The 27,981-nt window shown below is 42.1% G+C and overlaps 2 protein-coding genes across 7 annotated transcripts in view; one reads left to right on the top strand and one right to left on the bottom strand.

The window, feature by feature from the left end:
* Positions 1 to 2,569: 2,569 nt before the first annotated feature.
* On the bottom strand, positions 2,570 to 27,981 carry arhgef37 (Rho guanine nucleotide exchange factor (GEF) 37). 6 transcript variants are annotated; one of them, XM_079352209.1, is made up of 17 exons: positions 27,872 to 27,981; positions 26,756 to 26,840; positions 22,810 to 23,014; positions 22,203 to 22,331; positions 19,332 to 19,834; positions 16,796 to 16,925; positions 15,918 to 16,065; positions 15,597 to 15,796; positions 15,282 to 15,412; positions 14,108 to 14,212; positions 12,878 to 12,991; positions 12,499 to 12,668; positions 11,690 to 11,837; positions 11,354 to 11,482; positions 10,330 to 10,525; positions 9,742 to 9,911; positions 2,570 to 5,920 (listed from the first exon to the last, which is right to left on the bottom strand). In XM_079352209.1, exons 5-17 carry the CDS (start codon positions 19,821 to 19,823, stop codon positions 5,702 to 5,704), a joined length of 2,352 nt encoding a protein of 783 aa, XP_079208335.1. In that variant the 5' UTR covers positions 19,824 to 19,834; positions 22,203 to 22,331; positions 22,810 to 23,014; positions 26,756 to 26,840; positions 27,872 to 27,981; the 3' UTR covers positions 2,570 to 5,701. The 6 variants fall into 6 exon arrangements, with proteins under 6 accessions (XP_079208335.1, XP_079208336.1, XP_079208337.1 ...); XM_079352210.1 differs by having other exon boundaries at positions 22,810 to 23,011; XM_079352211.1 differs by lacking the exon at positions 22,203 to 22,331.
* slc49a3 (solute carrier family 49 member 3) overlaps positions 15,612 to 27,981 on the top strand; it is a 285,285-nt gene continuing 272,915 nt past the window's right edge. Inside the window, exon 1 of the mRNA XM_079352217.1 lies at positions 15,612 to 15,621. The gene's annotated coding sequence lies outside the window, so the exon portion shown is untranslated. The remainder of the gene's footprint in view (positions 15,622 to 27,981) is intronic.

Below are 27,981 nucleotides of genomic sequence, written 5' to 3'. Positions count from 1 at the left end.
AGTTAGTTAGTTAATTGCTTTTATTGTCTCCCCTAGGATAATTTTGTATTTGGACACAAAGGAATGTCCCATGTTCACATACAGCACATCACAAAAAAAGAGTAAAGTACATGCAAGTTGTGTGGAGATATGTCATAAACCACTTCTACTAATATCCAAAGTAAGTTTGAATCTATGTTACCAGTTCTGTAATACAAACTTCAAACTAAACCACTCACTCACTCTCTGCATGCGATTCCCAGGAAACCGTATGTGTGTTGCGGGTGTATCCCTTCCAAGGAAACATTTCGCATACTTCCGCTTATAGCTATTAAGTGGTAACGTGGAAGATAGAGCCATGTTATTTCTAAAATAAGAAGTAAACTTCATTAAGAGGGTTCATCTTCTGGCTTCATGTCCTTTATATCATCCTGTGTTTTTATCTATTGCACTGACTTAATGCTCAGATTTGTTTTATTAAAGATATTTGAATTTAATCTAATTTTATACTATAATTTCAAGCAGTTCATCCTGATAAAATTACGAATAACACAAAACCCCCTCTAAGGCCCCTTTGGTTTGATGGCTGAGTGAGTAAACAGGTCAAAGCAGATATTGCTAATAGCCTCTGACAGCCAGAAGAAAATACATACTAGGCTTGGCTTCAAGAAGATAATTTGAGGAGAATACAAAAATATACTGTCAGAACATATGCCTCTATTTTTCTCTGCCTGGGAAATATTTGCTGCTGAGCTTATTTACATTCATGCAGTAGATGAACTGTACACTGAACTCATCTGAAACAGAAACAAAGCTTGACACAGCACCGCATACAAATAGGTTTTTTTTTTCTGTGGATGTGTAGTGTATACATACCGAGTCACTGCAGGTTTTTCTGTGCATTCATTTTGCACACTGCTACGCTGAACGTGTATGAAGATGAAAGAGGTACCTGTGAGCAGTTCAAACACACACCTGCTGCTCTGGAAAACAGAAAAAATAGCTAAAGTGGCATCGAGAAAATGTGATTTTACACTTTGTTTTTGTTATACACTGCGGTGAAAATAAGAGAGGAGGAAGAATGACTGTGATTCTGAGACAATCCCAGCAGAAGATGAATGGCGGAGGATGCTACAACGGCGACAAACAAGACGAGAGGAGAGACAATATTCAACAGATGATGCAGTGCCAGCTGCTGTGTAAAGATTCTGACCAGTTTGGGCATTGGGCCTGTACACACTGCAAGGTTTGAAACCTACAAGGAGCTTAGTTTACTCTGCAAACATGTTCAGTCATTAAGAATCTGCCAAAATAGTCTGTACAAAGTGTACTGCTTAGCTGACACACAGTCTGTGTAGTGTGTGGCCTTGCTAAAAAGCTGTTGAGAAAACTCTGGGGGGGGAATTGCTAGTATGTTCTCTCTATATCTAGTCTGATGTAGAAGGTTTAGGTATCATTGATCACAATTATTTAACATCAATTGTTGTTAAATAATTTGGTTTACGAGAAGTGAGGGGTTTTCAGATAAACCATTCGCAACTGACTCCACCACTTTGGCTTGAATACCAGACGACCGTTGCAGGTGACTCCACTGAAACCAAGACACCGCCGTGACTGTTTGCAGTTGGCACAAGACCATGTGACCATGGACAATGCAGCAGAGGTCTAACGTTCTGTTAACTGATGAGTGTCGGGTCACCTTGCACAGAAATGATGGTCGTCAGCGTTGCTGGAGAGGGCAAGGTGAGCCAAACGCTGAGGTCAACATGGTCCCCAGGGTTCACTTTGGTGGCGGAGGTGCAACAGTCTGGGCAGGCATCACCAGTCAGCACAAAAAAGATCTGAATTGTCACAGTTCGTCTTCAGGAAGTCGGAGTGCCTCACATGGTATGGCCAGCAATTTCCCCTGACCTGAACCCCGTAGAGCACATCTGGGACCAGCCGAAGCAGCGACTGGATGCTCCACCCCCACGTGACCTGGCAGGACTGCGTGTAGCACTTGTGGCAACCCGAGGAGTGGAACACATTGTCTCAGAACAATATCATGAGGCGAGTTAGGAGCATGAGACTTTTGTACTTTTCAAAGGAAACTAATACTTACTTAATTAAAATTCAGACCAAATAGGAAATGCACTCATGTAAATAATATCCCAAACTTGTTTACCTTTTAAGTGAGAGTGCCTTTTGCAAGAGAAAGCATCAGACAGCTACATTATTCTTTACAAAAGCATCTGTTTCTGTAGCATGGTGTGTAAATAGATGTTTTCTTTTCTGTGCATATCAGACAGCATGTAAGCCAGTAGAGATATAACTGAGATAATATCAGCCAACAATAAATCATCCCTTCCCCAGAATAGATAGCTCCAAGATGTGTAATGCCCACCCAACCAGTAAAAACATCAGTATATGAAATTGGAAAAAAGCAAAGAAAAGAAACACTTTAAAAAGCTGCAGAGTAGAACTGATGTAAGCTACAACGTGAGCTCTGATGTTCCTTTTATGCTTGTTGTCATTGGTGCAGGTTGTCATTAAGACCAAATGTTTCACATTTTGTACAAGCGTGAAATAACACAAGGACAACAAGCAGGTTTCTGTTTAGTTTTATTGAAGTCACACACAGTCAGCTCACAGCTGCCCCAACAGATACTACTGGATACTACTGCTGCAGTGCACACACTCCCATCTGTTGTGTGAAAAGAACTGTGTGTGTGTGTGTGTGTGTGTAGGTGTGTGTGTGTGTGTGTGTGTGTGTGTGTGTGTGTGTGTGTGTGTGTGTGTGTGTGTGTGTGTGTGTGTGAATTTAACATCATAACTTTGGCAACACTTCAAAGACTTCATGATTCATCTCAGGTCACGAAAGCCCTGCAGCGTCAAATAAGTTAGAAAAGCACAGTTACAAAACAATAAGTTAAAAACATAATTCCTGTACAGACTTTAACGTGGGAATATCAACAGGTTTAATGTTAAACTTCATGTAGTTAATTAAAAAAAAAAAAAAATTACAACTGAAAAATATGAACAGAATGTACAGGGTTATGTTGTGCTTTCAAGAAAGCACCAATACTGACACACACACACACACACACACACACACACACACACACACACACACACACACACACACACACACACACACACACACACACACACACACACACACACACACACACACACACACACACACACACACACACACACACACACACACACACACACACACACACACACACACACGACGTTTCCAGTTACATTCGCTTCCATTGGCTCTCCCCTATATGACACAACCAGGCAAGGTCTCCTGCGCCCTCTAGTGGTTGAGAGTTGAGAAACAAAAACTTCCGCAGGCACATCTTTGAAAGGACAAAATGTACACTCAAACCACTGATCAAAAGCTTAAAGTTATCCGTTTCTGATCAAAACTAAAGATCTTAATAGGAACTTGTACTTGGAATCGTTTTACAAGGTTTTTGTTCTTACATTATTTATGATTTCATATGATGAATGATATGATCATCTTCAAGGCTCCAAGGCTTCACCCTTTAAAATAGGAGTGAAAGCAGGTAAATTTAGTCAGGGGGGATTTTTTTGTATTTTTTACTCTTCTTTGTAACCTCGAGGACATTTGGTATTTTGTTTGGATGGCAACATATCGTACACAAAGAGCTCCCCATCCCTCCTGCTGCTCTGCTCCGTCCTGACATTCAGACGTTTGGGGACAGCTAAGCTCCAGCTGAGCCGCTCTGAGTCCAAACCCGCCCCCCCCCTCGTCTCCCTCCCACTGCAACGCATCCAAAGCAGCTGGTGCAGCACAATCCTGAGGTCCCCGGCTTACGTTTATGAAGAACATATTCATGTTACAAGACATCGGCTTCAAGGAATGTCTCAGATCACACCATTTAGCGTCAACTTTTCTTTTAACGGGACACTTCTTTGTGGGACTCCTGTGTTTGATGTTTTGACTTCCCTAGCCAATCACAGCAAAGTAAGTACAGGTGAATTTAAGATCAACTTGTAAAAGAGTAACTTTCTGGCCCCTCCACATAGTCCAACTTTGCTACGTTTCTACTGCTTCTGAGTACGACAAACTGGTCCTTTACATGCATGTCTCGAAAGGACTCCCTCTCTCTCTCTGCCTCCATGTCAAGTACAGACAGCAGTACTGAAGCTGGGGTACTTTGCTTTTAGTGCAGAATGGTTCCTCTTGTCTAACAGGTTTGTGTACTTACTGACATGAAAATACTGAAGCAGCAAAAATGTGCTGCAATTATGATTCTACTGGAACTAAATGTTCTTGCTGTCCAGCCAAATAGAAAAAATGGCACATTCAGACGGGACCTGCATTGAATTAACAGTATCCATAGCAACAAGCATCATCAGGTGCCTATGAATACAGAAGTAGGCTGTTTCAGTCCTGTATATATGATTATTAAGCCAACAACTTAAAAAGCAATTTAGCCATATTGCAACAGGAAGTGAGATAGTAAAAGCACAACAGAAAATAATTAATCACAGATAAATGAGAGCATGGAGAAAAAAACGAGTGAATTGAAATCAGCTAACAGTTAGAGGAAGGATATTTTCCTCCTCCAACTCCTTCAGTTCCTCTTCCCTTGAAAAAAATAATCTCCCACTGTCTTTAAAATCTCTCCTCCTCTCTCCTCCTTCCGTGTCTCTGGGCCCTGGAGACATTTTATATTTACATCACATTACACAGTCTGAGATGATGAGAGCGCGGTGTACCTGTCAGTCTGGATACAGTGCTGCTCCTGCCTCCAGGTGAGGATGTGGAGGAGACCCAGCACACACATATATCACACGCATCCTTCAGCTCAATTTCACATCAAACAGATGCGCACACACACACACACACACACACGCACACACACACACACACATACATACACACTTTTGCTCGTTGCGTGTATAAGTGCTGCAGTTAGCTCACAAACATGCAGACACTAACAAGAACATGCAGTCTGTCACTCAATTCAAGTGTCCTTATTTCCTGCTGAGGATCATGGGAAATGAGTCCCCCTTTGCATACAGCTCATGTGTCCTTCAAGCCTCATTAAAACTTTCTGTCATTGTCTCCTGTTCTTTGTAAAGATGGCCTTGACAAAATTGGGACTTGAAGATCTTCCTTTGTCCTTCATATATATGTACATGTATAATCCTCTGCAGCAAGGCTGTCCTGAAGTGCTCATGAGCAAGACAACATAGAACTACAAGCACCAAGGCTGTATCTTCCTTCATTTCCCCCAGTGGCTCACGTATATTGACACGAATAAGGCAGTGTCCACATGAAAGCAGACATGTCAAATACTGCTGATGATGTCATCGCCTGTTTCAGGTCTACTGTACATGTCAAGTCATTTTAGAACAAAATGTTATTGGGACTTCTGCAGTCTCCACTTTGGAGGACAATTTGAAGTGTGAATATGAAAAAAACCATGATGCATGGAGGACTCTCCGGGGTCTAAAAAAAGGGCCTTGACCTTTTCTTGCCATTTTGAAAATCTCAGCGCACGACTTTTAACATAAAAGGTCTTGAAGATGAAACTGAAAAAATTGAAATAAGTCTATAGAATGTGGCTTTTCTTTTGCTTTTCTGCAATAGAGAACACTGATTTTTGTCACAGAAAATCACAATGACTTCAGAAAAGCAAGTTCAGCTTCATTAAAGAAATACTGCTGTTAGCCTTCTTTCATGCTCTCCATCCTCTCAGCAAGAGAAAGGATATGCACCCTGGGCCCCAGTCTGCACAGCCATGATTGTGAGGTAGTTGGAGGGCACGTAGCCTCTCTGCCCTCCTTTCGCCTCCACCAGACTCCACTCAGGATTCCCTCGCTTGTCATGTGGCTCCAGGACACGGACTGGCTCACCAGACCGCAGAGACACTTCACGGTTTCCTCTCGCGTTGAAGTCATAGGCTGCGAACACCTGAAAGAAGGATTCAAAAACAGGACTGAAATCAGCAGTGCCAGCGGACCTGAGATGCTTTAATACTCATCGTTATACAGTATTGAATACAATTATGAGATTAGAGGAAAACGTACTAAAATACTTATTTTTCTGAGATCCTGATTACAAATAGAGGATAAAATGTTTAACCAGAATACGTTTTCATTATATGTGATTATAAGTTGTGAGAGTCTCTTAGAAATCCTTCGATGAGGTGACTCTCAGGACCTTTCCCCCCCATTTATGTTGCATTGATTCTGATTCTGAAAGTCTGCAGAGAAGCTTAAAGCACACAGTTTGCAAATCGTAGCAGGGACGAACACAAAGCTGCAGCCTACATCTGAGAAGTGTTTAAGATAAATAAAAGTTCATATAGATTATTTTTGCACTTTTCAGAGAGAGAATAAAAAAGACTACACGAAGGATCTCCCCGAGGAGGATAAATGTTGTGAGCTTGCAAAAACACAAGCCAGCGAAGCAAACCATTTCGCAGAATTTAAGTTCTTAAATCAATTATTTTTTAAGGCTTCTTTTCTGCAAACCTGTCATGTTGAAAATGGATGCCAATGTAGTTCATTGTGTGTCTACTTGAAGCCCCAGAAGTTGCCACCACACCCATTCAAAAGGCTTGTTTTATTGTTGTCCTTGCTTTTTTTTTTTCAGATTTATTTTTGGCAGTCACTACTGTGCCAAACGTGAGGCTCTAAAACAGTATTCTGCAAATCCATAGTGTACAGAACAAAGGGGGGACTCCAGGTGAGCGAACAGATCGGACAGCATGTCTGAAAGTTTTCAAAGAGCCTCAGCTGACCTGCTATAGCATCAGTGTTCAAGGAGATATTCAACTTCTCTCTGGCCAAGTCCATTATTCCCTCATGCCTCTATACGTCGACAATGATCCCTGTCCCAAAGAAACCTCATCCTGACTGCCAGTTAGTCCGACCTCCTCTGTGATGAAGTGCTAACAGTCTCATCAAGGACTTCATCACCATCTCAATAGCTCTGATCCGCCGTGTGCAAGTCACACACTGATGCTGCATGGAAATTCACAACACACAACTTTCAGAATGATAATGCACGCACACAGGTACAAATGTGACGTGCACACACACACACACATGCTCATAAACCCAACCACAAATCACTGTAATAGTCTCTGAAAAGGTTAAGCCCATAGTTATGTCTTGGCAAATCCCGCCTCTCTGCCTCACACGTATGCACACACACTCCCTGAGCGTGAAGGCCTCCTAATGAGCCCTGTGTTGTTATGACAGAGAGCCGCGGCGGAGCTAATAGCAGAGTTTAGCCGGCTGTTCTTCGTCATTAACAAACCCTTCACCTGGGCTCACCTCTCAGCTACAACATCAACTCTGCCCTGACGGTCTCCACCAATTAGCATAAAATTAGCATTTAGCTGGGCAGAGACATGGAGGCTAAGAAAAAAACATTAACTTAAGTGACCATTCATGGCTATCGGCCACAGAGTGATCCATGCAGAAGGAGCTGGGTGAATATCCTCTGCAGCTGTATTTCTGATGCAAATGAAAGTCGGAGTTGGAGGAGAAACAGAGATGACTTCCTGCAGAAGACACACTGCAATGTATTGATGAACCTAATGAAACGGTGAGAAAATTAGATATGGTAATTAGATCATTTCCAACAAAGGTGAAAGTCTGCTGAAAGGCAAGAAGGCTTCATGCCTCAATGTAAACAGGGATGGAAAATGGAAAAGACAAATCATTTAAATACACGTAGCTGAATAAAGGCTAGCTCAAGGTAAGTTAGAGCATTTCTTTGCCTTGGACACACACTGTATATATTGTGGGCGCGGCACACTTTATGGACAGGCACGAGCACGCGGGTACACTACACTCACAGCCTTCATTACGGCAAAATCCCAGAGTGTTAGACTCAAAAAATGAGAAATTACAAAGAAAAAGAGATAAAGACAAAAGGTCAGTTCTGTCAGCGATGATGCATGGAGGAACTCCAGTCCAACAACATGACTCTGGGTACAGCTCATTGTCAAACATCTTATGAGATGAAATAGCAGCCTACATGCAGGGTCACGGTGCTGCTGAAGGCCACCCTGCGTCAGTGTGGCAGTGTACAGTCGGGACACATCGCCGTCTTCACCATAGAAGACACACATGTTTTTACACTGTCTGAGATGCAGATCTGTAACAAAGAGATTATCAGGGGATGGCAGTCAGGACAAATCCTGCAACTTGATACTTCTGTTAGTACTTCATAAGGTCGACAGCCTAACCTGGTTAAAATGCACCAAGCCTGCACCAAAGAACACACATAAAGGTATAGTTTGTTTGACCTGGTCTTGTGATGACAGAGTGTGAGGGTGTGTGTGTTGTGTATGTTTTTGTATACGAGCAGACTCAGGGTCATGGAGGAGGGATGAGGGGAGGAGGGGGCATGAAAAACCGCCTATATGAGGTCACTGGAGCAATCACTCACTTTAACAGGCAATGTGGAGGCATATCTCCCTCACACACACACACACACACACAACCACATACAACCCCCCCACATACACACACTAAATCTTCGTCTTTTCCATGTACACTTCCACATAAACCACCACAAATGTACAAGCTGTGACACTCCCCTCTCACACTCACGTGTGCTGCAAATGTAAATCAATCTTCAGCGCGCACACACACTCGTCTGCTGCGCTGCATAAATTAACTCTCGACCCTTCACACCATAGCCCACTTACAAGGTTAAACTGCTAATTATGGATCTCTCCATTAATAAACACACGTGCACAGTCTACATGATTACACTTAAACACACACACACACACAAACACACACACACACACCGTCTTCGTCAGATGTGTGACAGATTGATGCTTCAGCAGCCGGTTGCTGTCACATCCATCAGTCAAAGCTGCGTGCACACACACATGCACGCACTCACACACACACATGCACGCACGCACACACACATGCACGCACACACACTGAGGTGGTAACGTTTAAGGTATCAAACACATGTTTTCAGTTTGGAGTCTGATGTTGGATCAGTTCAACTCTGAGCTGCAGGCTGAGGTCAGAGTCACTGTCAGACGCAGAATGTTTAACGCAAACAAGGCGCTAAAATGTGCCCAGTGATGGTTTTGTTGTGAACATTTTGAATGAGCAGCGCTTAAATTAAACATGTGTTCTATATTATCAGGGAGAAATGAATTTCGAGGGCTTCTTTGGAGGCTGAGCATGTTCAGCTCTAGTTTCTGCTGCGTGTCCCTCACATTTGGTCCTCTGCGGCTCTTATCAGTTTATCAGCTGTTTGGTCATGTTAAATTAGAGGCAGAGCCCATGGGTGACAGAACACATTCATCAGTGCACACAATGGAGAAACTGAGGAGAGGGAACCTAACAAATAGCTAAACCTTCTTTTTTTGTATCCACACATACACGAAGGAGTGGTAGGTGCAAGGCCATTTAAAACTTTGTATTTGACACATCAGTCATTGGAAATAACTATTTAGAACCTTGTATGTACTGAGCAAGTGTCGAGTAAAATAAGATGGCAAATGCTATTTATAATTACAATCTTTTATATATCTGTAGTCCTGGTTTTCCAGGACAGTCATTCTCTCATACAGGCACAGACTGAATGCATTATTCACTACAATGAGTTTGAATGTAAAGTCATGGCCCAGAAACAGTTCCCTTGCACTGGTCTGTATTTGAGTGTGATAATAGCTATTTTGACTTAAGCTCATTTATATTAATGTGTTGTGAGTGGTTTACAGAATGTAAAATAAGGCAATCAATCACCTGGAAGCAGGGCTGGCTCATCACGGTCAGTGGGCGGCCCTCTGCGGTGTACGAGTGTCTCCTGATTCCCGTCATGCTCTCAGGTAAGGTCAAATGTGGCGAAGGAGGCGGGTCATCTGTTGGCTGGTGATAACGAATCAACTTCGAGGAAGGAGCGTACCCTCTTCTGCCTGCATGGAAAATAAACAATTCAAGGAGGAGTATGTGTCAAAGATGTTGTGATGCTTTATCACTTTGAAAGTGGATTCATCTGCAGTTAAGAATGTACTTTTAAAAATGATCATGATTAAAACAGTTTACAGACAACAACAATTGTAATGAACCAAAAACTATCTGTCAGTTTGCTGGCTGTTTGCAATAACAGTTAATGTTCAAAAGATGGCGCCAAAGAGCTGCATGAAAGTGAAGCTGCACAGACACGACCTGCTGGCACCATCTGTAACATCAGTGACTTTAGTTTCTATTTGTCAACATTTATTTCTACCTTGGACAAAAATCAAAGTCAGTGTGGATAATTAAAGATCTCACTGAGACACCTAAAGATCTTCTTGGTTTTTTTTAACGTTGTAACAAGATGTCACTTCTTACCTCCGGCGTCGACGAGCCATCTTCTCTTGTCTCCGCGGCTGTCAGCCTCACTGATGATGGCCACCAGCTCTCCTTTGGCCAGGTTCAGGTCCAGATCCCGGCTGCCCACCACCGTCCCCACCACCTGGTAGATCTTTCCAGATCCGTGCTTATCCATCAGCTGCTTGAGTCGGCGCTGAAAAGATGGACTCTGAGGCTGAAGGGGAAGTAGAAGAGTTTGTGGATATCGGAGAAATAAAAGAAATAACAGGCTCAATCTCTTCAAATCTATTCTTTTTCACAAATGAATTAATCTTCAAAGTAGAAAACTTGTGACTTAATGCTAACGTGCCAAATCTGCAGATAAATCAAAGTTCACTTTGAGAAAATCCTGCTGATGACCATTTGAATCAAATATTTTGAGGAAGATGTCTTCGGATTTGCAATAATTCACCACATAGATCAATTAGCTACGTTACATTTTTACATTCAATGGTTTTTCATCCTTTGTCATGGTACACATTTAATAAAAAAAGAAGTGGTAATTAACAACAAGAACTTTTCACTGTAATTTGCATTCCCGAAGCTCTAAATGTCACAAAAGCTTCGCAATAATATTGAATATCCCCGTCTGTGAACATGTGACAATGCGGGAAACACATTCATACATGACTGGTTTCTAATGACACATGAATAATATGATGCTGCAGAAAAAAATCCCAATGATGACTCACTAAATCCTGCAGCCTGTACCACATGTTGGAGGGAAGTATCGCCTGTCAGAAGCTGTTCTCGTCTATGGTTATTTAGAAAACTAACAAAACGTGACGTGACTGTGCCAACCTGCTCTTTCAGTAGGTTAGTAATTTAAAGTTGCCAGGCTGGTTTCCTGCCTGCCTTACCACCTGGGTGAGGCAAACAAGAGGGACGTATGTTCAAAGATATGTCGTTTGTTTGAGGATGATGACCAAGTTTTGTTCCTGATCTGCAACCAAAACAAAAAGTAATGTGAGACAACAACTAGATTACCTCCATCTGTACCAACCTGGTCGACAGGGGCGTTAAGCGTGTCCTGTACACCTCGACACAAAGACTCCAGCCTTCTTGCACCTTCCAGCACTGCAGACTCCGCCCACTCCCAGAATGCTTTGGGGCTGAGAGAGCTTTGAGGAAGCTTGAAGACATCAGAGAAGGAAATGAGTGAAAAAGTTCAATCGCCCCTTTAAAAGTCCTGAGATTAGCAACAGGAATAAAGCGCCATGGTGTTCTCTTTACTTTCCTGCTTCGATAAATGCATTGGTGAACATATACAAGTCATACAGCCTAAATGAATACATTTCTATGCAAAGTAAACTTCCCATGAAAGTCGACCGTGCATTACCTGCTGTGCGAAGCTTTGGAAGAGTTGCTCCATGTCTGAGGCGAGATCTTTCTGCAGACAGCTGAATGTCCCTAACATGCTCCAGATCATCTGCAGAGCCACACCGTTAAACCGGGGGAGCTCGTTGAGGAGCAACGTGTTCATCGTCCTGTGAAGAGAGGACACATTGAAATGCATGACGACGCCAGTGAGGACCACATCTTTGAACTTTTAAATAACTGCAAGAACATGTAGTGACGTGGCGTTGTAATTCACTCGTGATCTTCTATGACAAATTCTGCTTTTATGCCGGAAAAAGACATACAAGGAAGTGTGTAAAAAATGGAGCCACTGTTGAATCTGAGACTGAATCACATACACTTTTGCTGTCAGTGCAGCATTTGACAGTCTAGAGCTTAAAATAGTCATCCACAGTAACAATGTAGTATCACTTCAGTAAAGCACAAAAACAACAAGAACATCCTTGAAACACTCAATCAACTGTGACAGAACTACGAAAGCCTTTGTATTGGTATCAAAGTCAAATGTTTGGCAACATGAAAAGCCAACTATGATGGGAACATGCCTCCTAGAATGTAACTCATGCAATTATTTCAGATTGATGAACAATGAGTTCAAAAGACTACTTCTCCCAGGCTGATTTGATTTGAGAAATTTGATGTTTAATCGGAGCGTGGCGATGAATTCCCCTGTGGTTAAAAGCACTGACGCAGTCTGTGCGTGGATGGTCTGCGCAACATTTAAATTATGCACCAGAAAGCCCATCATCAGTCCAGTCTGTAACTTTAAAAGCCTCCCGCTCTGCCTACCTGTATGTGTTTACCACCGCCTGTTCGTCATAGCTCAGACTGGACTTCTCACAGATCACTTCGTAGTCGAGCAGCTTGTCCAGCCTTTTCCTGATCAGGTTCCGCGGGCCCACCAGGAGGTCACGGAGCGCACACAGCGGCTTGTGGATCAACGTCCTCATCCTCTTCTCCTGCATGGAGACAGAATTGATGCTCATCATCAGACGGTTAGTTCAAACATCAATTAAAGACTTGCATGGCCCATGAGGATGTTTTTTTTGTGCTTTTCCTTTTTCCTGAACACAAGTTTCCCTGTCCATCAGTATTCGTCTTGCTGCTTTGTCTTAAGTAAAGACTTTTTATACTTCTTGACTGTGCATGAAGTGACGGGTAAACTCACAAAAGTAGGAAGAATCCACTGTCTGAGAGCTGTAGTGATCTCTTTGTAGGAAATAGGTGCCTTTTCTCCATCCATATCAAAGTCAAACTCCTCTGTTTTGCAGGCCAGGAACCCCTGCAGGCAAAAATATAGAAGAACCTATAAACCATGCTGAACACTGTTAGTTGAATTCATTTTTTATAGTTAAAACTGGTTAACCCTTCTTCATTAGAGCTCTATAAGAGATGGTGAACATGCAAGAAATGGTTAATTATCCAAGTAAGCATACAAAAATAACTGACCCTCTGTACGGTGGAAACTCTGAAAAACATTTTGGATTCCGTGCTGATCCTTGTTGGTTGGGCATAGAAAGAGGAAAAACTTCCACAGAGGCTAATTCGAGGGTGGAAATGTTCACAGTAAGTGGCGTGTTTGACCCGGAGGTCCTGTGGAGCCTCTGAGTTGACATAGTGTGATTCATAAACATGTACAAGAATAAATATCCAGCTATGTCGCACTTGTTCCACGTCTCCAGACAGTCCACACTTTTTTTTAGATCCTGCAGATGTTCTTGAGCACATTTACTGTACTGCTTGTTTGTCTTTATTTTCATCAAGTTAAATTAGTGTTATGGGGAGAAAAGTGTTTTATGTAAAAAAAAAATGCTTGGGGCCCAAATCATTCACAGTATTTCTGAGCCTGTACATGTGATTTAGGTATTTATTTATGTTTTACACATTTCAATATGAAACTTTCATCACAGCTGACACAGGCTGGGAGGGGTCTTTCTTTTCAGAGCTGTGATTGGGTTGATTCTCTGATTGGATGCCTCAATTAATCAAATGGACAAACTGTATTAAAGACCAGTGTGAAACAAAGAGAGGAAGCACGGTTACAATTCGATACTTGTGTCTGTTTAAATCAAAACTGAGATGAAAACTCACATTCTTACAAGACAATCTACAAACAGTGAGACAAAGTCTGAATGTAAAAACAGAAAGAACACATCCATGTGTGCAGCCTCTTTACTTCCAAAGAGAAAGAAGTGTGAAACATTTGTTTAGGATTTGTTTGAGTCAAACACCCGTTCCTGAGGGATAACAGAATCTTTACTGTGACCTTCACAAAACAGTGCAGGAGTTTATTTTGCCTGATACGCTCACCTTCAGAGATGTGTTTTTTTACAAAGCACACAGTAAAATCACTATTTTAACATCAATAAGAATAATGTTGGAACAAAGGGGGGTCTACCTGCAGGTGGTGCAGGTACATCTCCACGTTCTCCAGGAGCTCCAGGATGCCGTGCTCCAGAACGTAAAAGAAACCTTCCAATGCATCAAACTCCTCGTCAACCAGCTGTTAAACAACACACAGGCAGACACGTATAAAACAGCACTTTCTACACTGTTTTGATCTGCAGTTTGCAAATATGAGAGCTCATGTTCTCTCTATTCTCTGTGCTGGAAATCATCTCACACTACTCATTTATTTTATGAGCTCTATTTTTAAATAGCAGTATGGCTCCACTGTTTTAAAAAAAAGTAGATTATCCCTCAGAGGCTTTGGGATTATTGCTTGATATTTTTTTGCCCTTCAAATTATCATTTTAAAACTATTTTTTGTAATGATCAAGTGATAAACCTTCAGCTGCGTGACAGCTGATGAAAAAAGTTACCATGTGTAACTCTGACACGCAGCTTTGTAACTGTATATAAGCATCCAAATTCAAAACATTTGAGAAAGCGGTCTCCCCCAGCCAACCTTCTCCTTTGAGTCGATGCACACGTGGGTGGCCTGGCAAAACTGAGGGGGCGTCTGACACAGCCTCAGAAGGGGGGGCCTTAAAACCTCCTTCCTTCTCCGGTAAAAAACCACAAACCCTTCTGGAGCGGATTTAAAAGGAGGAGAACAAACAGGCTGCTGTGTTGTTGACACAGATGCCAGCACATCAACATAGCGTGTTTCCTTAATGTCTGATCAGAGAGTACGTTTTTTTTCTTCTTTTTTTAATTCAGTAAATGTTTGACATATTGCTCCTTCAACTTTGGATCAACCCTTTGGTCAGATCATAGAAACCTTATCAGACTGAAAGGTGTGACCTGGAGACCGAAGCAGGTGAGAGCAAACAGCAGAGCCAATAAAAGGTCATAACATCCATGTTCTCTGCAGGTTGTCCACTTGTCTGACTAATCATTAACTACACTGTTGTAGTTTGAGTGTGTACTGAAAGGTTTCAGGAGCCTTGTACAGTTACCTCTGAACATCCTTAAAGATGAATAACGTGCTACCCTTTTGATTCACATGAGGTTTTATTTACTTCTCAATGTCATACTTCCTGGAGCAGGGATCTTGTATTGGCTCATGCACACATCTGCAGGAAAGGCATCTTTTTAATCTGGTGTCAGTAAACTTACACAGACCGTACCTTAGGTGCTATTCCAGTCTCGTGTTTGAAGTGCTGGCTGATCCTCGCCGTTTTCTTGGCGATGCTGTGGGTGTTGAGACGGTTGATCTTGTCCTTTATGGTGAGAGTTTCTGTTTTCTTATATTTGTCAGCTACAATGGAAGAACGATGGTTAGTTAATCTTTTGTACAGTTCTAGACTATTCTATTCCTCTAACATAGCTTTATAAGTTTCAGCAACAGCAATGCACTTCAAAAGATCACCAGGAAAAAGAATAACATCTACTTTTCTGTTTTCAGCACATACAGTGTGAAAAGAGTTGATTTTGTGCCTCACCGACTTCTCTGAAGCGTTTGTACTCGTTGATGCGACAGTTCAGGGCGATGGACGTGTGAGCCGTCTGCTCCAAAAGTGCATATGCTGGGTGACTTTTCTCCGAGTGTTTCTGGATGGTCTGCAGGAGGAGTGGGTAACGAGCGATCCGCTGCACCGGCATCACCAAGAAGAAACTCAGAGAGGTGGCGTTTACTTCAGGCCTGGAGAAGAAAAAAAAACAGCAAGCGTCAACAGCCACCATCCTCTGTTGTTTATCCTCCTGTCCCAGTATGGAAGAACAGACACTGTCAAAAAAAAAAAAAAAAAAAAAAAAAAACCTACGCTGAGGTCTTGATGACTCTGACAATGTCGTTCCAGAGCGCCTCCTTCTGTTTGTAGCTGTTCTCCACCACTGTGACTTGGTTGTAGTTCGCCAGGTACTCCCTATACGCTGCTTCAATATCTGTAGACAGGCTGAGGAACGCATCACCTGCCGGGCAAGTCAGAGCAATCATGCTTAGAGCAAAACACGCATGATGTAGTCACTGTTAAAAGCCTTAAATTCATGGTAGTTTAGAGTAGGTGTACACCTCCTTTAACTTGGCTTATCTATTAAGTTTAAAAATCAGTCATAATAAAAGAAAATTAGACACAATCCATGGATTTAGTAGCAATAAACAAAGGGTCAAAGAGGTCAAAAGGCTTGTGAAGGTTATATAGAGAAGCGTCCCACATGGGTCGAATTTCCTTAATAAAGGAAGTAAAAAAAAAAAAAAAAAGAGGAAGCAACTTTTGGTCCAGAAAGCCTGAATCTCTCCAGCTGTCCCAGGCACACAATGAACTCTGGTGTGTTTGCATTAAATAGACACTGCACCCACACCCAAGTGTGTGCAACAGCATCTGATGTGTGAAGAGTTTTTTTGCGTGTTGGTTTCCTGTCAACAAGTGTAATCAAAGAAACTGATCTGCAGAGAAGTCGTTGTGAAACAGGCAGAAGCTTCACTTCTTCTTGGTTTGTCTAGGTCACATTGTCCTGATGTGGTTTTTGTGGGCCATTCTAACCTAAATGTAATGGAACAGCTGAGAGAGAGAGAGAGAGAGAGAGACAGGAAGTGTTTGGAGGAGAAAGTGGGGGGCCTAGTTTGAATTGAAACCCAGCGAGAGGACAATGGCCTCTGTACGCACGCCTGCGCCTCTTATGTTCTAGTTTGAACCCTTACAGAGAGTCTTCAGGTAGAGAGGGTCTCCGGGTTGGATCTGCTTCTGGTCCAAAAGGCTGAGGAGACGACTCGACACGTCGATCACATCCTCGATGAACATGAACATGTTGTCCAAGTTGGCCAGAGGAGGCTGTAGTGAGAAACATGCAGTGTTTAATTCACCTTCCGTACAAACACACACAAACTCTCATCACTCCGATCATTCATCTCTGACAGAAGCTGTGCTTGACCCGTTTCTTCTTACTCACTGGTATGCATTTCTTACAAATGTTATCCACTTTTTAAGCATTTATCATATTTGTGTCTCTATCTATTATCTTTTTTGTGCTCATCTGTCGGTCCAGAATCTTGGTTCTTTTCCCCCTGCATGCGTCTGATTAACATATTGTTCCAACCGATCAAAGAAGCTTCTCCTCCATTTTTTAAAATATTTATACGTAACTCTCTTTTCATCCAGTGAAACCTGTTTTAATGATGTTCCTCTTTTCAGTAAGCGCAAGTAGGAATTAAACATGTGCCAAAATATAATTCACACTTTTTTCTTCTTTAACGTAAATAACGTAAAATAGTGGTGCTACAAACACAATGAATGTAGACGGAACATGCTAAAGTTAGATGGTTTTAATCATGTTATGATTCAATAAATATCCCCCAGAAAGTCCGTCTGTCTTACTGTGACAGATCTTGAAATGTTGGTGTTTTATCTTCACTGAAGCCCCGACAACTTTCATGTCCGGCGTGTGGTGAAAAACAAACCTTCTAACCTGCTGCTCCTGGCATGCTAAACTGCACCGGCTAGATTACAATTCCAATGATATTAGAAGTTATGTTAAGATATACATAAACCAAAAAGAGACATTAAAAAGAGTAATGCACAAATGAACCCAGAGCATGGTCACATATGTGGATGGTTTAAATAAACAAGCCACAGAGCAGATGTTTCTTTTTTTCTTACAAATAAATGTGTTGTTTGCACTTTGTCAGAACTTTATCATTTAGATAGATCATAAGAAGAATTGGCATCATGTCCTGCTCTGTGTTCAAATGTTTGGATTTATTCTCCCTGGTGCAGCAGGCGTCTGCTCCTGCACGGCTGATACAGAGCCGTTTTGTTTGGCTCCATTCTCTTCCAATGAGACAACAGTGGGCCGGGCTGGAAGACTGAACAATCAGCACATTTAACATGGAAGACAATCCAGGAACTTTTCTCGCACCACAATAGCCCCATTCAGTCAAATATTTATTCTATTTCTTTCTGCCACTCTGCAGCTTCCCTCATATTTTCACCTCCGTCTTTTATTTCATTTTCACCTTGGACAAATGCCACATAACACAGATTTATTTTCTCTAATATCTCCTTCATCAACCGTTCCCCTATTCTCTATTCAATGTCCTCCTCTCAGCGGGTAATAGCAGCTCATATTTGTCCGTTCAATTCATTATTCCCATTTTGATTTCATCTACAGTTCCCTCGGTGTGTTATCATTTCCATGCTCGCCCCATCAGCCCATAAAGACTGATTCTATTATGTTTTATGAGGCCTCGTTTCATTACTGTGTAATGAAGGATTATTTAGCAGCAATAAGCGATGAATCAGATGTAATGAAAAGCTAACAATAATAATAAACCAGCGGGCTGCCTCTGCAGATCGGCTCCTCCTCATCTATCATTAAAGGAGAGGAACGGTGAGGCTAAATATTTGAACTTTTCTTTACATCATAAGTTTCTTTTTTACATTTAATGCTCTACTTGTAATTATTTATTTTGTTATTTGTTATTTTGTAGGTCTTGTATCTGAATTTGATCTGGATCTGTAATAAATAAAGTTCTATCTGATCTTCATTTTCTCTTGTTGAATGTTTATAATGTTGCCTCCCAAACTGATGAGCTACAGTATTTATCATATATGTAAATGATCCCCTGTATTAATGACGTTGTTTCCCCATGCCTCTGAATGCAGCACAAGTTAGCACTTAAAAAAAAGTCCCATTTTGCCCTTTTTGGGGTTCATATGTTTATTTTTTTCTATTAATGTACGTTCACAAAATGTTGGAAAAAAGGGTCATGTACTGCCGCCTGTGTTTCTAACAGCCCAACTTGACCTGATTGGCTGGCCGATCTTCTCTCTCATAACTGATCAGTCGTTCGGCTTTGTTCTCCAGATACGTCCCGCCCCCTTTCACCATATTGGGAATGCTACAGTCAGTACGAGGGGAGCTTGTGCTTGCTACAACGAGCCAATGGGCTTGGATCAGTGACGTCTTTGTCTTGTGATGTCACTCCTCACATTTTCAATGGGGGGGGGCTCGGACCGAGCATCACATGCAGCTATTGCTACAGCTAACAGGAGGAGGTAGGAGGAGGTAGGAGAAGCCGCGTTTTGGTGGACTTTTAATTTTTGCAAATAGATGTGCCTAAACATGCACCAGACACCTGTAAAACACACTGAAGAGCAAATAAAACCAGAGAGCGCAGCCCACACCAGGATCATTGATGTTTCCATCCATAATTCATGCTACAAACTCTTCTCTCCCACCTGTAGTCGCTGTAGGTTGCTCCTGATGGTCACAGTGCTGACTTGCAGCAATCGAAGGTAATTCCTCTCAGACATGACCAGCTCCTCTATCGCCAGCAGCTGCCTCTGAGCTGCCCTCTCTTTAGCTGCCTTTTCATCCTCTTCAGCTTTCATTCTGGCCTCCTCCGCCAGCCTCTCGTCCGATATGGAGCTCTCCTCTGAAAAACTGTCCTGTGAGGAAAGTTTGCATCCGGCAGTCAAAGAGTTTGTATCTGTGAGTCCTGAGCCGTCGTCTGGTGCCTCCACACACGCCGACACGCTCGACTCCTCCTCCTCTGAACTCAAAGCCTCGTCTCCATACGGATCTTTCTCTGTGGTTCGGTCCAGCTTCTCCTGGAGTTCTGTCATTAGAGCCGTCTTGGTGACTTTCTCTGCAGCGCCAATGGGGGAGAGAGCAGGTTTAGGGAGAGCCAGTGTGAAGGAGGAGGGCTGAGGCCTCCTGGGAACCTCCATGTTGGAGATCACTGTCGGAGAAAGACACAATTTTAATGTTTTAACAGTTGTGAACAGCTTCCTCATCTGTTAACCCTTATATAACCATATCTCCAATTTACAGATTGAAGGAGTGCAGAATGTTTAAGATACGCGCCTCTAAACATCTGGTGCCAATCATTTCATCCACAGGAACATTCCTTGAATTTCTCTGCAGATAATGTAACATTCCTGCTGCTGGTTTAAGCTGAATCCTGAGGAGGGAAGTGAAGGGGACTCAGAGAGAGATGACTAACCGGCAGCCAGCTGCAGAGCCACAGATCACGTGTCTTTGTTTATATTGTTTACTTCACACCAACATGTGGAGGGGGGGCTTTGTCATGGATTCTCTGAGCTGGAACACCTCATGTCGGCCCACCGGGAGGCTACTGGACGAACAGCGTCACCAACAGCGCTGTGACAGACAGTCTGTACAGGACAAGGTTCAGCCATCTGTGGCTTTACAGCGCTCACTCTGATGGCACTTTCAAGTGTTTCAATTAGGACGTCTTTGAGAGGAGATGGTCATAGCTACTTTACAAACAAAGCTAGAAATTTTCTTCCTGGCCTCCCTTTCTGTCGGGATGCTTATTTTTCAATAATTGATTAATTTACTGCAGATACCAAATTGTGAGACTTTTTGAAACCCATCAAATAGATTGCTATTTGTGTTAAAGTTGTTTAAAATTGATGGAGGGGAGAAAAAATAACTTTGTCCGGCTCCTTTTTCGAACATGTACTTTTAGTTTTGTGTTGAACATGGCAGTCGGTATTTTTGTTTAGATTTCATTTTCATATTTTCCTGTTAAACCGTTGATCTTCTTTATTAAATTAACATTCAGCAAATAAAGATATCATCTGATTAAAACCCCTCATCATGCCTCTTTTCTCTTCTCGAGGAAGTCACCTGTTGAACAAACTCAAACTTGTTTTCATTGTCTCACACCAAAAGAAGTCCTGAAGTGCTCCGCACTCGGCGACATTGTTATTTCAAACATTGGTATCTGTGCATCTCTACTCCCAAAACTTCTGGGTGTAACATTGCATTCATGACTTCTTCTCTTCGTCACTGCAGCACATTTGTTGTGGCTGCTGAAAATGAGCAAAAAGAACAGTTGATGTAAAAGATCATCAACATGATTGTTCTGAAAGCGTTTTACTAAATCTTCAAACAGAAAAGTAAAACTGTGACATTAAAGTCTTAAAACATGACAGCACGACTTTGGACCAAACACACTAACAATGAAAGAATCGTTTTGGTCAAACACTTTGATTTCCAGCTCTGAGACATAAAAGAGCAGATTTTCGTTCACCATAAACTTCGCTGCAGAGTTTCAGGGCAGGCCGTATTCTGCTCTGGAAATCGTCATGAAGAACTCTAACGAGCTTATTGCATTTTATCGACTGAGTGATGTATTGTGAAAATAATCAAAAGCTGGATCATATTGAAGAGAATCCTTCGTAGCAGGCAGCCCGACGAGAACAAGACAATCCACAGGAACATTCGGTTACAACTGTCTTTGATATCCTTCATAAGAACGAAACTTCTTGACCAGTGCTGAAACACATTGATTTTAAATATGCAGCCTTCAACTTTAAACTAGAACTACAAAATAAACTATAAACTATAATACCATGATTTCTTTAAAGACAATAATACTTTACACTGAGACACGAGCATGACACCATGCACTGTAACACAATACTTTGAAAGAAGGCAATTGGGACTGAAACCCTCGCTCACTGATTTATCTGTTCCCTCCAACAACAGGGGTTTAGAGCTTAGGAAGCATATGGTGACCCAATGTGGGGGATAACGGATCCACAACAAGAGCCTGGAAACAAATCTCAATATGTTTTGAGTATGTGGACAACAAAGTTAAAAAAAAACTGGATTAAAAGTGGCATCTTATAATCATTTGGTGAAATATTTCCTTATTTAAATTCAACTTTCAGTGTTTTTGTTGTTGTTGGGCAAAGTTCTTGACATGCTGTTTGTGTTTGCATACTGTGAGACACACACGGAGAAAACTTGTTTATAACTCTTAAAGGAAGGTTGTGATGAGAGTAACAGCTTGGTACAGGTAGTAACACTGCAACGTCATGTTAGCACCACCTATATGCTCTTTACAGATCATTATATCCTTTAATTACAGCACACAAACTCACATGATGTAACGCATGACAACACGTCCTTTAAATCCCCAAACAAGTGCATCAGAGCTGCTGGCTCATGAGACAAGTGCAGCTCAAATTATGAAGCAAAGATATAGAAAACTTAACGCTAATCCAGACCACAGCCGCGTGTTAAAGTGACAGAGTATCTCACCAAACACTGACATGACATCGAGCTGTTCTTACCTTGTGCAGAATCCCTGATTCAGCTGTGTGAACCTCGTTCTACCCTCTCTCTCTCTCTCTCTCTCTCTTTCCTGTTGTGTTCTGTCCCGGACTGAAACAGAAATCTGCTGCAGAGGAGACACTGCAGCACTGCGAACACACACACACACACACGCGCATGCATAAACTCACTGGTGTAACTTTCTCTAGTGACTCACACACACCAGGCTGCTGCTGGGCCTCATGTGGCAAGAGTGTGTGTGTGAGTGTGTGAGGGAGAAACACAGGGCATGAGTGTGTGAGGAAGAAGGGGGGGATGGGAGTGGAAAGGAGGGTGGGCCGGTGGTTTTGTGAAGGAGAAAGAGGGGAGGGGAGGAAAGGGCTGCCCCACACACACACACACACACACACACACACACACACACACACACACACACACACACACACACACACACACACACACACACACACACACACACACACACACACACACACACACACACACACACACACACACACACACACACACACACACACACACACACACACACACACACACACACACACACACGCTGCTGAATAAGCTGATTGACTGCAGCAGCTGGTGGGAAGAGGAAGCAGCACTCACCCAGGCAGATACAGATTGGCTTGGAAAGTCTTCACAGTGGAATGAAGGACCAATCAGAGGGCAGGAAGAGTGGGTTCATGAAACTCCGAGCCGACCAATCAGCGCGCAGCGTTGGAGTGATTGAAGTTTCCCTCTCACAGAAAACAAAAGCACAGCGGGACGGCCCATCCTCTCCTGATTGCAAAGGGATGGTCTGGATTTTCTGCTGGAAGGAAACAAAAAAAGAGATTTACAGCTCACTGCTTTGGGTTGTTTCAGTTGGAAGTAAAAGATTTATGGTTGTTGTTAATGTCAAACAATCAAGCAGCCAGTTGGGGAAGATGCATTTTAGGAAGAGACAGAAAAATCAGCACACACACACACGTCCTTTAGGTTTCCTTTATCCGGGAAAGAACGGTCATAGGCCTTCATCAGGGTTCATGAAGACGCACGTTGACTGCTACAGGCTGGAAATGAAGACTTTTTGTTCAGAAGGCTCTTTATTTTGAAAGTCCAGACTGTTCGAAACTTCTCAATAGTCAACATTGAGTTCAACCAGAAAAAAAAAGTGAGCAGCAGCCCAACTGAAAGATTGTCACTTTACTTTCTCTTTCACTCCAAACAAAGTGAACGATGAAGGCATTTCACGGGATGCTGTGAGCACCGGGAGCAAACAGCTGTGCTAACAGCTGTACGATGCTGTATTTAGGCTGCGAAAACACAGGTGTGTGGATGTGGCCTGCAGCTTGTTGAGCAACTGTTGGGAACAACAGTTTTTATTTCATTTTTGCATCGTTTTGAACATGATGACTGTGCAGATTTTTCAAAAATAGCAAATAGATATATACATTTCTTAAAAACAGCTGAAGGGCGAGCCGAGCTCGGATTCAAACCCACAACTGCTGTGCTGAGATCTATTGCCTCCACACTAGTCTACCAGCCCCTGACAAAAAGCTGATTTTTGATACTTCACTTCACACCAGACTCCTTATAAGATCACCAACACAAACTCTGCTCTAGATACAGACAGCAGGTGTTTTGATCATTTCTTGTAGAAGTTGTTCCTCCCCTTAAGCTGATTCAATGAAACGGTCATCCTTTTTTTTCTCTCAATAAACACACAAACTTAAATGGCCATCTTATTGTGAGTCTGTGCGCCCCAGAAACATGAAACTTGGATGCTGTCATTAACCTGAAACTCAATGAGTGAGTTCATCACGGCCACACAGAGCTAATGTGCTTCATTAGCTCAACACGTCAGGGAGGAATGCTGCAGGTCGACATTCTTTCATCAGCTGACTTACGTCCACGTGACCACAACTCAAGGTGTGTTGGACAAAAAAGTCTCCTTAAGGCATTATGTCTATAGAGCGCACGCTGCTTCCTGTGTGGAAGACCTGCAATTCACACAAACAAAAGGGCTCAATTCAGCAAATGTCTGCCTGTTCGAACCCCTGAGATAAGATGATGTGGACACACCAGAGAATCCTCTCTTGAATAACCTGAAATTAATGTACTGTAGTCTAAGTGAGTGACACGCTCCCTACACACATGAACAAGACCGTGATATGGTCTTGGTATCTGAAATGATCAAAAAAAAAAAAGAGGTTCAAGCAGGTTATCATGACACAGCATTTTTACACAGACAAACAAAAAGTCCTCGATGGAGATATCAGGACTACTGTCACTGTGAATGTACATAATCATATTATTTAATTGAAATGATCATCTACACACTCTATAATGTAAATACTGTAAAGATGACGACCTCATGTTAACTTCATCATCCTTTTGCACTACCCACCACTGCACCATTATCTTCTTTGGTCTTGTACATATTAGTCTTTAAATACCTGTTTATATTCTTAGTTCATTGTTGTTATTTAATGTTTATATTCTACAAAGAGCCAATAAAGAGGATTCTGATTCTGGATAACTCTGGGGTTACAAAAACAAAGATCTCATCCCTTTTGTGTTTCTGACATTTACTAAATATATTTTGAACGGTTGGATCTTTGCACTATTAGACATGTAGCACGTTAGTGAACTTTCAGTCATGTGCTTGTTTGTGACAGGAGCAGCTCTGAGTACCATGAGAGCAGAGTCAGAGGTGGAAGGAGTGATGACTTGTGACTTAGTAAGAGGGCTAAATGTAGAACCATCTTTACTGTGATTACAGGCTTGCTCCAGCTCCTGGCCGCTGTGTTGAACATGTGTGTGTCACACATAAACACAAAAGCTCGACTGCGCTCAGTGAAATGACGTCATGTGCTGGACTGAGAGCTGCCAAAACTGTTGACGAAAGCTCGTGTGAAGGTTTTATCTCCTGCAGGCTGAGTGACAAACAGCTGATTAGAGATGAAAACAGTAACGCTGAGAGCGCTGATGATCATTTCAGTCAGTGGTTGACACCCTCTCTGCTAAATCCTCAGGCTGCTGCAGCATCAAGCACAATGAAGGGAGCATGACAGAGACTTACAGCAGATTAGGAAGAACACTCACACCCTTATTTTGCTTTCTTTGCTCTGACCCAAATTGGGAGTTTGGTTATGTGGTCTGTTTCACTCTCTGCTGCCTGGATATATTGCAGGTTTGGTAATCTGGCACTGGAGAAAGAAACTGGCAGTGAGGAGGGCTGAGGAATTTTATCGTCACATGAATGATTCAAAGAGGAGGAAGACAGTAAGCGTCCCCATTGAGTTGAAGTGGACATTCAATATTTCCAGCAGGGTCATGGTTTACATATTTTGGGTTTTAAATGACCACTGAAAAAGTTCAGTAAATGGGATGTAACGTTGTGTAAGTCAAACCTGAATTGTCCAGAAGATGAATTAGGAATCCATCCATCTATCTGGGGCAGTAGCTCGGTCTGTAGGGACTCGGTTCAGGAACCGAGGGGTTTCCAGTTCAAGTTCCTGCATGGACATTTTGGTCTGGTAGCTGAAAAGATGCAAGGTTGCTTCCTGAGCTCAGCTGGTGGGATTCCCACTCACCCTGAATGATCCTGTTAGTGTGAGTAAATCTATCCACGTCTCTGTGGCTGCACCGTAATCCTTCAGCCTTTACCTCCGAATCAAAGTACATCCACTGAGAGCTGCTGTTTATTGCCTTTAACGGACAACATTCACGAAAGGCATCCCAAAAACATTAACCTTTTGTTAAGTGTTTTTTTTTTAACAGCCACTCTTACATCTGGCTCTTCTTAAAGCAACCACACATCATTCATGGAAACAGCTCATTGGACCTTACAGAACATGCTGCTCTATCGCTGCCTGGACCATGCTGCTTGTTTTGTGTAGTTTGGTGACTTGTTGTTTCAAAGAGTTAGCTAAGACCCAACACATCACCACCCTCGGCATCCCGCCCACGCACGGGAAAACAAGCCACTCCCGAGCTCTAGAATAATACAATAGTTTCAATCAACTTTAGCGGCTGTTAATGTCCGCTTCAGGTTTTAAAAAGTGATCTAGTACTTAAACAAAAGATTTGTTGCTGCCATCATATCAGGCAGAACTATAATGGCAAAAACAGGAACTTTAAAAATCAAGAAATGTTAATGACTCCAAGTAAGTGAGAGTTATACAGACTATATGATTATATATAACATTGATTTCTAAAGCCTTGATGACATTAGTAAAAGTTGAGTTTTATCAACTACCTAAAGATACTTTCATTTACTGTCATAAAGAATAAAAACAAAATGTTACATTGAAGAAGCTCCACACAGATAAATGCTCGTGTTTTTTTTTTTTTTTTTTTTTAAACAGACGACATCACACACGCAGCCTCGGTAAAGAAAGTGTGAAAAAACATGTTCTTCCAGAGGAGAAACAAATAAACGCCATGTTTGTTCTACATGTGAGCATCCTGATGGTGAACGTGCAGGAATGTGAGCTGCCTCCACCAGGTCATTATAATCACACACTGATAATAATCCCACAGTGATAATAGAGTGTATCATTATTACCTGTGTGGGTTGTGTTTCCTCTGTCAGCGCCGGTCTGCTCAGGACACCAGAAGAAGCAGGAGGGAGGAGGAAACATCACGCCATCCTTGGAGAACAGTAAACACATTCACACAGACTAAACAGCATGCTTCAAATCAGCACACATCTCGTGTGGGTTTAAACGTGACCTTCCTGTCTCTGCTCGCTTTCAATCAGACGGGTCAGTCTGACTTATTGGACCGCTGTGTAGCTTCAAATGACTTTAAATAAACACACTGGAGGATACCACAAAGCATAATAATTACGTAATGATCAGTTTATTACTATTGTTTTCTTGAAGAATGTTATTTTTCTTTTGCATTTCCTGGCATGTTTTGAGTATTTATGTGGATTTAATCATCATTGTTACTGTTGACACATTGATTATTCTAATAGGGATAAAAAATAAATACAATTTTAACTAATGAATATCCCTTGGGATCAATAAAGCATCTGTCTGTCTGTCTGTCTAATGATTGACATGATGTACATTAAAAGAGTTTTCTATCAAAGTTGAATTCATAATAATTCCTGTTAAGTTGACTTTAAGATAAGGGACATCACATAAGTCTAAAACACACAGAGGAACATTTTTTTTTAATAAAAAAAGCACAGAAAGATCTTCATTGTAAACACTTTAAGCGTCACCAGCAACAGGTGGGCATATAATGTTCACCATCTAAAATGAAGCACAATGAAAGGAGTCCATCACACATTGTCTTCCACCATTCAAGTTCTGAATGAATGTTTTTAGGTGCCAGGTTCAATTCAGACAGAGAAACCGTACCAGTGTTGTGTTTTGGTTTTTTTTAGGATGAACAGCAGCCTGTTAAGGAATTTATTGTGAGTGATAGGAAAAAGGGGGCGGCAACCACTCAAGACAATGCACTGATTTGATTGAAGATAAAAAAGCGTTTTCTCAACCAAATGTTGGATATGAGAGGATTAGGAGATTCTGACGCAGAGAAGGGTCGGACAAAAAAGCCTGATGTGTTTTTGAGGGCTGGTCGGGGGGATTAATTAGGTCTGACTGCTCTGTTGTGTTTGAACAATTAAATAACAGAAAGACAAAAACAAGAAATGTAATGAAACGTTTACCTCTCTGTCACCGTCTTCTCATCAGGCGTGTATTTCATCCAGCTGTGATGTCCTCGCGAGCCGCCGCGATACTAACTCCTGTTTCACCTGTTGTCAGTGAGACACCTGTC

The sequence above is a fragment of the Symphodus melops genome, assembly GCF_947650265.1.
Source record: "Symphodus melops genome assembly, chromosome: 9".
Taxonomy (NCBI): Eukaryota; Metazoa; Chordata; class Actinopteri; order Labriformes; family Labridae; genus Symphodus; species Symphodus melops.
Note: the sequence above shows the minus strand (reverse complement) of the source record. Positions and strands in the feature narration are given on the sequence as shown.

Coding starts and splice junctions, on each gene's coding strand:
- arhgef37 (XM_079352208.1), bottom strand. CDS start 19,889: ATGAGGAAGCTGTTCACAACTGTTAAAACATTAAAATTGTGTCTTTCT. Junction 15,797..15,917: donor AGAGTCATCAAGACCTCAGC/GTAGGTTTTTTT, acceptor TTTCTTCTCCAG/GCCTGAAGTAAACGCCACCT. Junction 10,526..11,353: donor TTAACGCCCCTGTCGACCAG/GTTGGTACAGAT, acceptor CTTCCCCTTCAG/CCTCAGAGTCCATCTTTTCA.